Genomic DNA, 12,064 nt, shown 5'->3' with positions numbered 1-12,064 from the left:
GGGACAATGTGTTTCCTTACCTGCTGCAGCATTTAGAGGCCCCACACCCTGTGGTTCCTGGTCTCCCTTTAGCCATCTTTGAAGGCAGCGGTAGAGCATTTCCAAATCTCCCTTTGACTCTGACTACCTCTCCTGACTTCCTCTTCCACTTTCAAGGATCCTTGAGGTTACTTTGGGCTCACCTGGATTATCCAGGATACTCGCTTTACTTTAAAGACAGCTGATCAGCATCCTTAATTTATCTGGAATTTTAATTCCCTGTTGCCATGTAACATATCATATTCACTGGTGCCAATGGTTACCGTGGATAGCCTTTGGGGGCCATTATTCTGCATTCCTCAGAGGACAGAAGACAGCTGTTCACTACCTCAGTCCCTCTGGGCACATAGACCCTGTGCTGGCCCAATGACAGAATTAAGTTTCAAATCACATCTCTATCTCTCAATTTTGTAATGAGTGAATTGGGGATGGCATCGATAATTATAGAACTCAGATAAATGAATTCATTTATATATAGAATTTTGCATGAAACAGAGCAAGCCCTATATAAGCACTGACTTTTATTCATAAAATTAACATTGTTAATGACTGTGATGGGAAGGATTTTGCTGGGTTTTAACAAACTCGTTCACTTAAATGGAATGGCAATTCACAAGGGGAGAAAAGTAAGCTATACGTACCTCTAATCCCATACTGCCGCACGGGCCTCCTGTCTCCTGCAGCCTCCTTTCCATTGCTGTTGTCTGTGCTTATATCATCTGTGTTTCCACCGCAGGCAACCAGCTAGGCAATGCCTCTCATTACTGCCCACACATCTGTATTTCCAGCCTCTTCCCTTCTTTCTTAGAGCCTCAAGTCCATGAAGTCCATAGATTTTGCAGTTTGGACAATGGTCCCTGGGAACTCTGGGGGAGTGCTTGCTGGCAGTGTGAGGTCTACTGACTCATCTGTTGGTGTCTGGCCAGAGGCAAGGAGGCCAGGTGCCAGTGTGTGGGAGCCAGGGAGGTGCCATTGGCTGGTTGACACTAGCTCGGCTCCCAGTGGCTCTCTTTAAGGGCCTGCATGACCTGGATGGTAGAGCAGGAACAAGGGTGGTTCTCTGGAGGCCCTGGTGGCTAGGGGAAGGGGGAGGGGGAGGACTGTCAAAAGTAGTGCTTATTACAAAAGGCTTTAGCCAAGGGCACCAATCAAATGTTACAATTCCTGAGATTCTTTGAAAAGAGATGGGTCAGAATGGATGCCAGAGATAACATGTGCCTTCAGGGCAGAATTTGAGTGTTGACAATGAAATCTGCATAACATTGATTTGAGTTTGAGGTGTGGTGGGTGGATTGGAGAGAGAGGCACAGAAAAGAATAGGGAAGTTAATGGATTTCATCCTTTTTTATGGCTGAGTAATATTTCGTGTATATACATACCACAACTTTTAAAAATATCATTTGAGACAGCATGGATGGACCTAGAGGGTTTTATGCTCAGTGAAATAAGTCAGTCAGAGAAAGACAAATACCATGTGATATAACTTATATGTGGAATCTTTAGAACAAAATAAATGAACAAACAAAATTGAAACAGACATAGAAAGCAGAGTTGTGGTTGCCAGGCAGGTGGGGAGTTGGGGAACTAGGTAAAAAAGGTGAACAGATTAAGAAGTACAAATAGTCATAGGGATATAAAATATGGAATAAGGAATACAGCCAATTAAATTGTGGATATTGTAAATACTGTGAATAGTGCTAGGTAGGTACTAAAAATATCAGGGGGGACGCTTTGTCTAACTACTCTGCTGTACATCTAAAAGCAATACTAAATTATATTAAAAGTAAACTCTAATTAAAAAATTAAAGAAAAAGAGGTTAATGAAATTTCAAGAGAGCTATGCTTTTGGACAGAGGCCAAGGATTCAGGTGATGTGTCTCATTTTATTACTTTGCTCCTCAAAATGTTATGGAGTTGTTCAATTATAAGCTTCTCTCAGTGGTGTAATAATGCTTGCTTGGATTTACATTTGTAAGAGGTTCTTCTGGCCCATCTGCAAGTGTGCAGATAAATGTATGGGAAAATTAGGTTTGGAGAAGTGTAACACTATAAAAATAACCTGGACATACATTGACAAGTTATTTTGAACCTGAAGTTGGCAACTATTTTTCTAAGAGATAAAGCAACTATTTGTCAACCATTTTTGCAGAATAGAATAAGGTCTGCTATACCATGATTTTTTTTTGTCCTTTATTTACATGTATGTATGTGCCAGACACCACTCTGAATTCTTTAATATTTTCCTATGCATTCTTATTTTACAGTTGAGAAAGCTGAGGCACAGGGGCCTTGAATAACTTGCCTGAGGTTTGACAGCAAGTATGTGGCAAATCTAAGAGTTGGACTCAGATTCGGTCTCGGAGCCCCCACGCTTAAACATCTCTACACTAGGAAGTTGGGCATGCATTGGGAGCTTAACAATGGGATGGTCTCCAACATTTCAGCACAATGTTAACAGAGCATTTTGTGAGGCTGTGTAGTCTTTATATTTCCTACCCCTTTCAGATATTTGAATTGCAAGAAAGATACAGAAGCATTCTTTCTGACTGCTGGGCACCACCTAAAGCTACAGTAGGAAAAAATGTAGACATATAACCAGAGCAGTCTTTTTTAGCTCAAATATAATTTCTGATTTTTCAACAATATGCTATAAACCCCCTAAACACTTGAGTATTATTACCACAATTTTAATCAGCAATATTTTGTTTTTGTTTTCCTGAGACCAGCTGACTTCAGGAATGGATGTTGGAGAGAAGAATTGAGGAAGGCTCTTACATTTTTCTATTGGAAATTTTTTACTACTCTATTTTAAATTTTAAAATGTATTATTTTATTTTATTTTATTTTTTTTCCTTCTTTTTTTTTTTTTCTTTTTCACTGTGTGGTTGCCTCTCACTCACGTCCTTAACTGGGGACCTGATGTGCAACCTGTTAATGTGCCCTGAGTGGGAATCGAACCAGCGACACTTGGCTCGCAGGCCGATGCTCAATCCACTGAGCCACAGCAGCCAGGGCTAAAAATGTATTATTTTATATGTACATTTTGATATTTAGCTTTTTCTATCCTTCACATCACCACATTTTACAGTCAGAACTCAGTTACTTTAGTGTTCTATAAACTTTAGAGTTTATGAAGTTTCTTACAGTATTTAAAAATGTCATCATGGGGAGGAGCAATGGGGAGAAAATGGGACAACTGTAATTAAAAATAATAATAAAAAATAAATTTATTTTAAAAAAATGTGATCAAAAGTCTGAAAAGTGTACCACGGCTGGATATCGCTTTCAGGCGTTATATGTCAGAATACCAGCCCTGGCTGGTTTGGCTCAGTGGATTGAGCGTCGGCCTGCGAGCTAAGTGTCGCTGGTTCGATCTTCCAGTCAGGGCACATCAGAGAAGGAAAACTCTGACTCCAAAAAACCTCCGCTGCCTTGCGGCATACCTCTTCAGGGGAAAGGCTAAGGGAGTAAACCCCGACAGAAAATCCGGAGCCGGAGTCCCTAAGGCGGTTTGACGTTGTAGTCAACACCGGCAACTCCTGCGGCGCACCTGAAGCCAAGCTGTATTGACTCCGTCTTTCCCTTGGATCCTTCAGCTGCGAAGAGAGGGGGGGTCTGCTGCATGGGCAACAGCAGACCCTCCATATCACCCTGCCCAGGCTCTGTGGCTTCAGCTTCACTGGAGAGGACACTCCAGCGTCATCGCAAGATGTCAATTCCACACGGGAGGAGACAGATACCGTGTCACTCCCGAGTCGGACTGCACAGCCATTCTCAGCTGTGCAGATAGACTCTTAAGAAGCTACACCATCGTCTCTCGAGACGGACGGCTGCCGACGATGACCTGGGACTTACTGTTTTCTCTTCAAAAATAGAAAATGCTCACTTAATCCTAATTTTGGTGTTTGCTTTTACTGTCTCTCCCGCCTTCCCTCATTACCTCCATTCTTGACTTTTCCCCTGCTTCTTTTTTTTTATTTTCTCTTGCTCTTTCTTTTCTTAATAATTTTAAGAATAACCACCACGCAAATGCCTAATTTATAAATTCTCTCACCTTTTTGTGAAATGAGACAATGATGCATCCAGGACTTGATTTCAGTCCCCGTGCCTTCCCTCGCCTTCTGTTTTTCAGGAGTCCCTTTGGTCTACTCCTCCATGTAAAATCCTAGCTACTCTGAAAGGCCATTTGCAGATTTACCTCTTCTGGAGGCATTTACAATTTCCTCCCACCAAGTCGTCCTTACTTTGAATATATATCACATTTTGCTTACCTCGGTTCTTACCTTACTCCATTATGTAATATGGCCATTCATTTACTTAACTCTTCTAATACAGAGACTTTGAGAGATATGCCATTTAAAAAATTCTACAATTCCTGGAGACCCTTTGTAAAATATCTTGTACCAAGTCAGTGCCCATGATATCTTTGTTGAAGTCTGTTATGTAAAGTAAAATTAGAAATCAGTTTCATCTAGAACATTTACATAAGTACTTAGAGCATCCCTGTCCTAGATTTTCAGTCCTCACGGTTCTATTATCCAGTTTACTGGTCTTCTTGGAATCTCTGACATTGCTGGAATAAGGTTCACAGCAGCAACTTGGGGCCAAAGCACTACAAAGTAGAATGGCTTGGCTCTAGACAACATAGATTTCAGTGCCCAAATACTCAGACTCCTTCCTTTTCAACAAAAGGCGGGGTTCCTGGCCTGGTACTCCCAGTGGATCTTCACCAGAGTAGACTGCCTTTCAACTACTTGAAGCATTAATTTATGAACAAAATCTGGCCAAAATGGCAGTAAGGAATGACACTCCTCTGAGCAGTTAACATATTTATTTAAAAAGACAGAATACTATATATATAACACTTTCTGGGAAAATAAGATACTGTAATTAAACGAATACCATGTTTTTAAATACAACAAGGATGTATAGTGTCCTGGCAGTGTGAGTTCATCCAAACTTTATTTAAATAGAATGCAATTTACTTGGGTGATTTAAAGAGTAATTTCTGCCTTTCAAAGAATAAAAGCTCCTTTGCAGGATTCTGTTTGTTTTGTTTATTTATATTTTACATCCTCAAGATATAAGAGCTCAATTATTTTAAATATCAGGATATGTGTACTGTATTTGAATAATTATTTGTGGTTATATGTGTCATGAAAAGTAAAATTTCCTTTTGCCTCTAATAAATAGCAAACTAACTTTGACACAAAATTGAAGGAAGACATTTAAAAGTTTTGTCTTATTAAAGTAGAATATAATCTGAAATTCAAAACAGATTCTTTCTTGAAAATTGCAATTGCTTCTCACCCCATAAAACCAGGCAAAAAACTAAACAAAAACAAGATGCCGAACCATATATGTGATTCATTAATTCTCATTGGATTTAAATTTCTGCTTAGTGTGTGGCTCCCCCTGCTGGGCTTGTTTGTGTGGGTGGATAAAACAACTATGAGGCATTTATACAATGGAATACTACTCAGCCATAAAAAAGAAATTTTTACCCTTTGTGCCATTATGGGTGGTCCTGGAGAACATCATGCTAAGTGAAATAAGCCAGTCAGAGAAAGACAAATACCATATGATTTCACTCATACGTGGACTCCAATGAACAAACTGAACTGAACTAACAGGCAAAACAGAGACACACTCAGAGATGGAGAGCAGATGAAAGCTGGTGGGGTGGAGAAGGTTAAAGGGCGGAAAGATTGAGCAGAGAGGAAAAAGGACTTATGGACGTGGAAAACAGTGTGATGATTGCTGCAGATAAGGGGACATAAGGGCACTAAATGGTAATGGAAAAAAAATACAATAAAGATTAAATAAAAAAATAAATTTCTGCCTATAGTAGACTATCCTAAACATTTGAGCCCTTTGCATTATACTGGTTAAATCACATAACATGTTTAAAAATAAAAACTCTTAAAATGTTATTTTTTTCTCTTCCTACTACATCTTCATCCTCCATAATAAGCTGACATGTACTCTTTGAATCAAATACACATGGTTTATACATCTAAATGGAAAAATACGTCTCTTAAAGTTTCCGGTTGTACATAGATACCTCATTCTTACTAGAAGCATGAACATGCAGCTTCATTTAGGAATCTCTTTCTCTGTTTATCTTCTAAGTAGGTAACAATGTTTAGCAAAGTACGTATCTTTTTCCCTTTTCCTTTGACCCTTGTAAACTCAATGTTAATTTTTACTTAAGAACTTCATCCATTTAAAACTTTATATCACTATGTCTACTATATTTGAAAGAGATTGACTCAACTACTTAAACAATCACCCACATACACAAGAAAAAATTATATCTTGTAATGGTATCATTCATTACTCAATGTTTTAATATGCCATAGAGCTTTCAGTTTATAAATTTCCTTAAAATAAATATTTTTCACTTGAAGCTGTCATTAAAATGGGAGGAATATTTTCTCTGATTTCAAAACCATCAAAGTAGGTTTTTATAAACTACTTTCCAAACCCCAGGAATAGTGTACTTGAAGGGCAGGCACATGAGTATCTTTAGAAAATTAGTTGCAAAACAAACGAACTAAATAGGACAAGGAGCAGAATAGCAGTCAATAGGGGGGAGGGGAGAGGGAGAGAAGGGGGATAAGTAAGGGAAGGGTCTAGTCAAGGAACGTGTATGAATGACTCATGGACATGGACAACGGGGAGGGATATGATTGCGGGAGAAGGGGTGGGCTGGGTGGGGGAGAGAAATGGGGAAAAATGGGAAAACTGTAATTGAAAAACCAAAAAATAAAATTAAAAAAAAATTAGTTGTAAAATGTAAAATTTGATCACTATTTGAACATTTATTATTGATACCAATGACTTCAATTGATTGAAAATGTAACTACTACTATTAATAATTAGAGTTATATAGCTACATTGAAGCAAAGCTACATCCCATTATTGAAGTCTTATAGGCTGGCTGTTTAATTTGTATAATCCCACTGTCTTTGCAACAGCACTCCACTGCACAGATTGTTAAGAATGACTCACAAACTGTTGCTGCCTTCAAACTATATACTCTAAAAGGTAGCCAAGGAATAATTGCATGTTGTACTGAACATAAAATAATTTGTGGTTTCAGAATATGTATTCGACACAAAGCCTGCCTGACCATTGTAGAAAATTTTGTCAGTTTATGTGAAAATATTTATTACCTGTAACCATAGAAACACACATAAATGTGTGTGTTACATAACATCATACCCGTAATGCATTTGTTACTGTATAAATTTTTTTTTGGTGTAGATTACTATTCTGCCAAATACCATCTAAAAACATTATGCTAGGGAAAGTGATTGCTGTACTACTTTACAATTATAATAACAATTTTCCTGGGAATGCTAAATTATGTCTTAATTTTATTCAAAAGCTTTTATTTTCAAAGCAATTAAACTTATTGTTGATTGATATTTACCATTTAATGTTTCTGGAACACTAAAAGAATATGCTGTATACATAATCTTCCATTATAGCACATTACTTGAGAGTAGCCATTAGATATAACAGCATTCAGTAGAGTTTTCAAACCAAAGAACAAAAATTACAGCAATTTTACTTGAAACCCATAAATCCATGCACAGGATTGTGTTCAACAGAATCACTAAATGCTATTTGTTATTCAAGGATGAATGAATCAATAAAAAAACAAAACTGATAAATCATTAGTACTTTAATGCAGAGTGGAGGGAAAAACTAATAAATCATGCATTTCAAGCACTTGTTTACCTGTGGCATGTTTGAAAACATAAAACATGCGATGATAAGATGCAGGTCAATATGAATGAACAATAACAAACTGCTCAGAAATGCATTTCATTTTATATCACAGACAAAAAGAAACAATAAGAAAATTACTATTCCATAATTTCTTTAAGTAATCAGAGAATCCAACCATGCCATGAGTATTTTAAACAATGATCTAGGCCATTATTTCCAAATAAACATTTGAAATGTCATAGAGATGGTCGTGGAGTAGGTGAGGGGGCATGACTTGCTTCAATGAGCTCAATATTATTACAGGTATCAATTTATATTAGGAAGGAGCTGAGCCAATCATTCACTTTCTCAAGTGTACTGAACTGATCCATTAAAACTTACAGACACTTATATTTGTAAAAGACCAAAAAAAAAAAAAAGCAAGAAATCAGCTTTTTATATCTATCTTCGGTCAAGTTAATAATATTGAGCTTTGATTATGTTGTATGGCCTACTGTCTCTGAAAGGTGAAGATTGTAATTATAATTAATTGATAATCCACTCTCTTCCAGAGTTTTAGTCATCAAAAAATTAATCATAAGAGCCATACATTTTCTCCACAATTATGCATTAAAACATTTCTCACAGGCATCTTTTTCTGAATCTTTGGTGGGAAACACAGTTTATTAGGCACGTAGTTTAAAACATCTATTTGGTTACTGGTGTGATTATGCATAATCTTCTAGATTTACATGCAGAGAGGAATAAGGCTTGTCATATTACCACACTTCACTGAGAAGTAACATGTTTTCACTTATTTTCTGGAATTAAATACAAAACTAAACAAAATAAAAAACCACTTTCTATTTTTCAGCACAAGAAAATGTTATGCCTGATATTTTAAATTCCACTCAGAAGCATTAAGAAGTTAAAGAAAAATTACTTATACATTAAGGTATCATATACAACTATTTAATAAAATCTCTCAGTTAAAAGTTTCTCCTCACAGCATAGGTCAAAGACTATTGATACACTGACTCTAAAAGGGAGAAGTAGCTATATTTCTGCAACTTTGATCATTGTAGCATTACTCATCAATGCTTATTGATAACTGACATCACACTGGGAATCACATTCCTCATGGATTTTCTTTTTTATGTTTAAAATTTTCTTTTTTAAATCACAGATTAGGAAATGGAAATTGCAGGAGGAATGGGTGGGAGACATAAAAATCTATGGAAATGCATGCAACAAAAAATTGCAATATCACTTCATGTAAACTTCTGCTTTCTTCATGCAAAGATGACTTTAAAAACTGAAACAAATTTTCTAATAGATGAATTTTACATTAACTCAGTAACAGAAAATGTTAGATGAATTTTAGAAGATTTCCAAGATTTGGCATGAGCAGGAGACTTGAAATGATCCAAAGATTTCCAGCATAAGTGTTCCATGGCCCAATTATGCTAATTAGATCTCTGAGAACAACACAATACAGGATTATTCCTTGCTTCGGTTTCTTGTTCTTTTGACGAGGGAGCAGAACAACCCAGTTTTTGGAGGAGGGCCCATCAGCATTGGGGCTTGGTTCTTGTGTGTAATCTTTATCTAAAAAAAATAAAGTAAGAGAGAGAGAGAAAGAGAGTTATCTGAGCTATACTTATAATTTTTGAGCATGTCTATTAGATTAATAATATTCTATAACTTATTGAAATGCCACTAGTATAAAAATGTAGTTTCCAAGTTTCTATTATTTTAAAAATATTTTAAGAGATAAAGATATGCATTTAAATCATATTCCAAAGCTCAGTACTGACAAAACATAAAAATGAACTGAAACCACATTTTAATCATCCTGTTTACCTCTAACCTCAATGGTAGTAATACCCCCAAACTCCTATTTTAGGTTACATGATTATATCATATAATTTATTGACCATTCACTATGTATCCTTTATTTAAGACAGGAATGGATGCACCATTATCGTATCAGAATCTCAGCTATAACCAAACATCAAGATGCAATTGGTATCAAGACAAGCCTTATTTATCTTACTAATCAGAATGTTTCTCTCTTTCAACATGAACCAAGAGGCTTAATTTCAAAACAATTATTAGAATTGAAAGTTACAAGTTAACATGCATAAAAGGTCAGGAATGATGAACTACTTTCTAATTTGTTAATTAATTGGTAATAGAATAGAATCAAATATTGAAAAGCCTGTTTAAAACACTTTGAAAGACTGTTCTAAAGCTACTCGTTTTGGTTTTTTTGATATGAAACTACGATTCACCTTAAATGAGACAAGCGTAAAGTAGATTATGTCTGCAATTTTCTCTAATTCAAGTCTAAATTAGAGAAGACATTTTGTGAATATCTGCTATGCTCAAAGCTAATTGAAAGCAATTATCAAAGTGGCATTTTGTCTGCGACTTTAAGATACATGGTAAGATAATAAATGATTATCACTATGTAATAAAAAGGTCACGTCTTGCCTTTGGGCTAGTGATGTTAAGAGTTTTTCAAAAGCAATCTGAGACATTTTCTTTAGAGAACGGCAACTAATACAAGAACCATCAGTTATTAAATATCAGTTGTCACCTGCACGGCACCCAAATCAGAGATGAGTATTTCTTTCAAAAAGAAACACCACCTCATTAAAAGCTGCAAAAATCTCTCTCTCAAAGCGCATGCCTGACATTTTCAAGTTAGAACGAATATCCTTCACTTGTCATTCACTAACAGCAACGAAACAAACACACACAAAAAATGAATGTCACATGGTCAGGATCATTAAAATTGGCATTGGGGCTTTCGGGAAATAGAAAATTTCTTCACAGTCTAGAAAGACAGAAATATGTCGAAAACCTGGAAAAATGAATAACTTTATTTAACTCTGTTGGAATCAGGTTATTCTGGTAAGATTCAGTGTTCTTCTATTAACTGTAAAAATACATTGAACCTGTAAAAGGCTAGTAATCTAAACCAGCCCCTAACTCTCTGGATATCTAATTTTATTTTATTTTTATCTTATGAACTGGGGAATTGATGGGCATTGGTTAAAATACCAGAATACATCTACGTAGATCTCTATCAGATGTCTTAATAATCCAGCTTTAGATTGCCCCATATCATATGCTATTGATTATAAACTCCTCTAAATCTTAGCTTTATACACTATTTAATATCATATCATTCATTTACTTACACATTTCATAAAATTGATTGAGGTTCTACTATGCTTTAGACTCTGTTCCAGGAACTTTGAAAAAGAGACAATACACATTTTCTGTTCTCAAGATATTATATAGTCAAATAGGAAAGAAGGCCATGCAATAATGATACAGATGCTGAAATGGGCAGCTAAGCATAAAGGCACTGTATTTTAAATGTTGAACATAAACATGGATCTTTTTTACACAAAAATATCATTTTTAGATAAGTACCCGTGGAATAATTTATCATATATTACTTATATAATAATCTTAGCTTCAAATAGAACATCAGCAGCTAAAGTAAGAATAATTTCTTATTCACAGTTGCTGGACTAAATCCCTTAGAGGTGACAATAGTGTTAGAACATGCTGGAAAATAAGATCATTATTAACAATGGAACAAATATATCATTGTAGTCATTAACATTAATATAAGGTTAGCATCAATTTGTAACAGAGCACAGCTGAAATACCACACATTACTGTGTGAAATTTTGTTTGCTCTTTGTGTTTTTCAGGTATTTGATTTTTGTTTGATTATGACTATCTTTATATTGGCAATCTTTTTTTTTTTTTTTTTTTAAGAAATCACATGTTGTTATGCCTTTGAAAATAGCACAGTATCTCATTAAGTGCTCTTGACACAAAGGGACATTTAATCCATGTCACTAACAGGGAGTTCTAGTTTTCAGTTTCTAGGCAGGATAATGGCCAGTCCTATTTTTAAAATTGTCTCTAACATGTCCTCTTTGTTGTTGAATGAATCCCATAGTCAAGGGTACAACTCTTCCTTTAATCTAACATTATTTCTGTTAAAATTAAATCGACACCTTTTTTTCCTGTCTGTTGTTTATGGAAAGGAGAAACAATTGTCTGTGTTTTCCTCTTAGTCGGGGCAGTAACACGGAGGAAACCAGCATTCTTGAAACGTCTATGGTGTACCCAGGCTTTCTGCATATACCATTTCACTGTAAAATTGCATGTCTAATATTTGAGCGGAGGCAAAAACTACTCTATTAAGAATGAGAATAATTCCCGGTGAACTGTTGCTGTCATAATCACAGCACGTCCAGGTGTGAACTTCAGAACA

General features: G+C 35.8%; 1 protein-coding gene across 1 annotated transcript in view; it reads right to left on the bottom strand.

Moving 5' to 3' along the window:
* Positions 1 to 8,423: 8,423 nt before the first annotated feature.
* DGKB (diacylglycerol kinase beta) overlaps positions 8,424 to 12,064 on the bottom strand; it is a 583,788-nt gene continuing 580,147 nt past the window's right edge. Inside the window, exon 27 of the mRNA XM_090287823.1 lies at positions 8,424 to 9,366. Coding sequence (XP_090143949.1) covers positions 9,259 to 9,366 — 108 coding nt within the window. The 3' untranslated portion in view covers positions 8,424 to 9,258. The remainder of the gene's footprint in view (positions 9,367 to 12,064) is intronic.

The sequence above is a fragment of the Furipterus horrens genome, unplaced genomic scaffold (genome assembly GCF_987537825.1).
Source record: "Furipterus horrens unplaced genomic scaffold, mFurHor1.1.pri manual_scaffold_9, whole genome shotgun sequence".
In the NCBI taxonomy this organism is placed as follows: domain Eukaryota; kingdom Metazoa; phylum Chordata; class Mammalia; order Chiroptera; family Furipteridae; genus Furipterus; species Furipterus horrens.
This window is presented reverse-complemented; position numbering and strand designations above follow the sequence as displayed.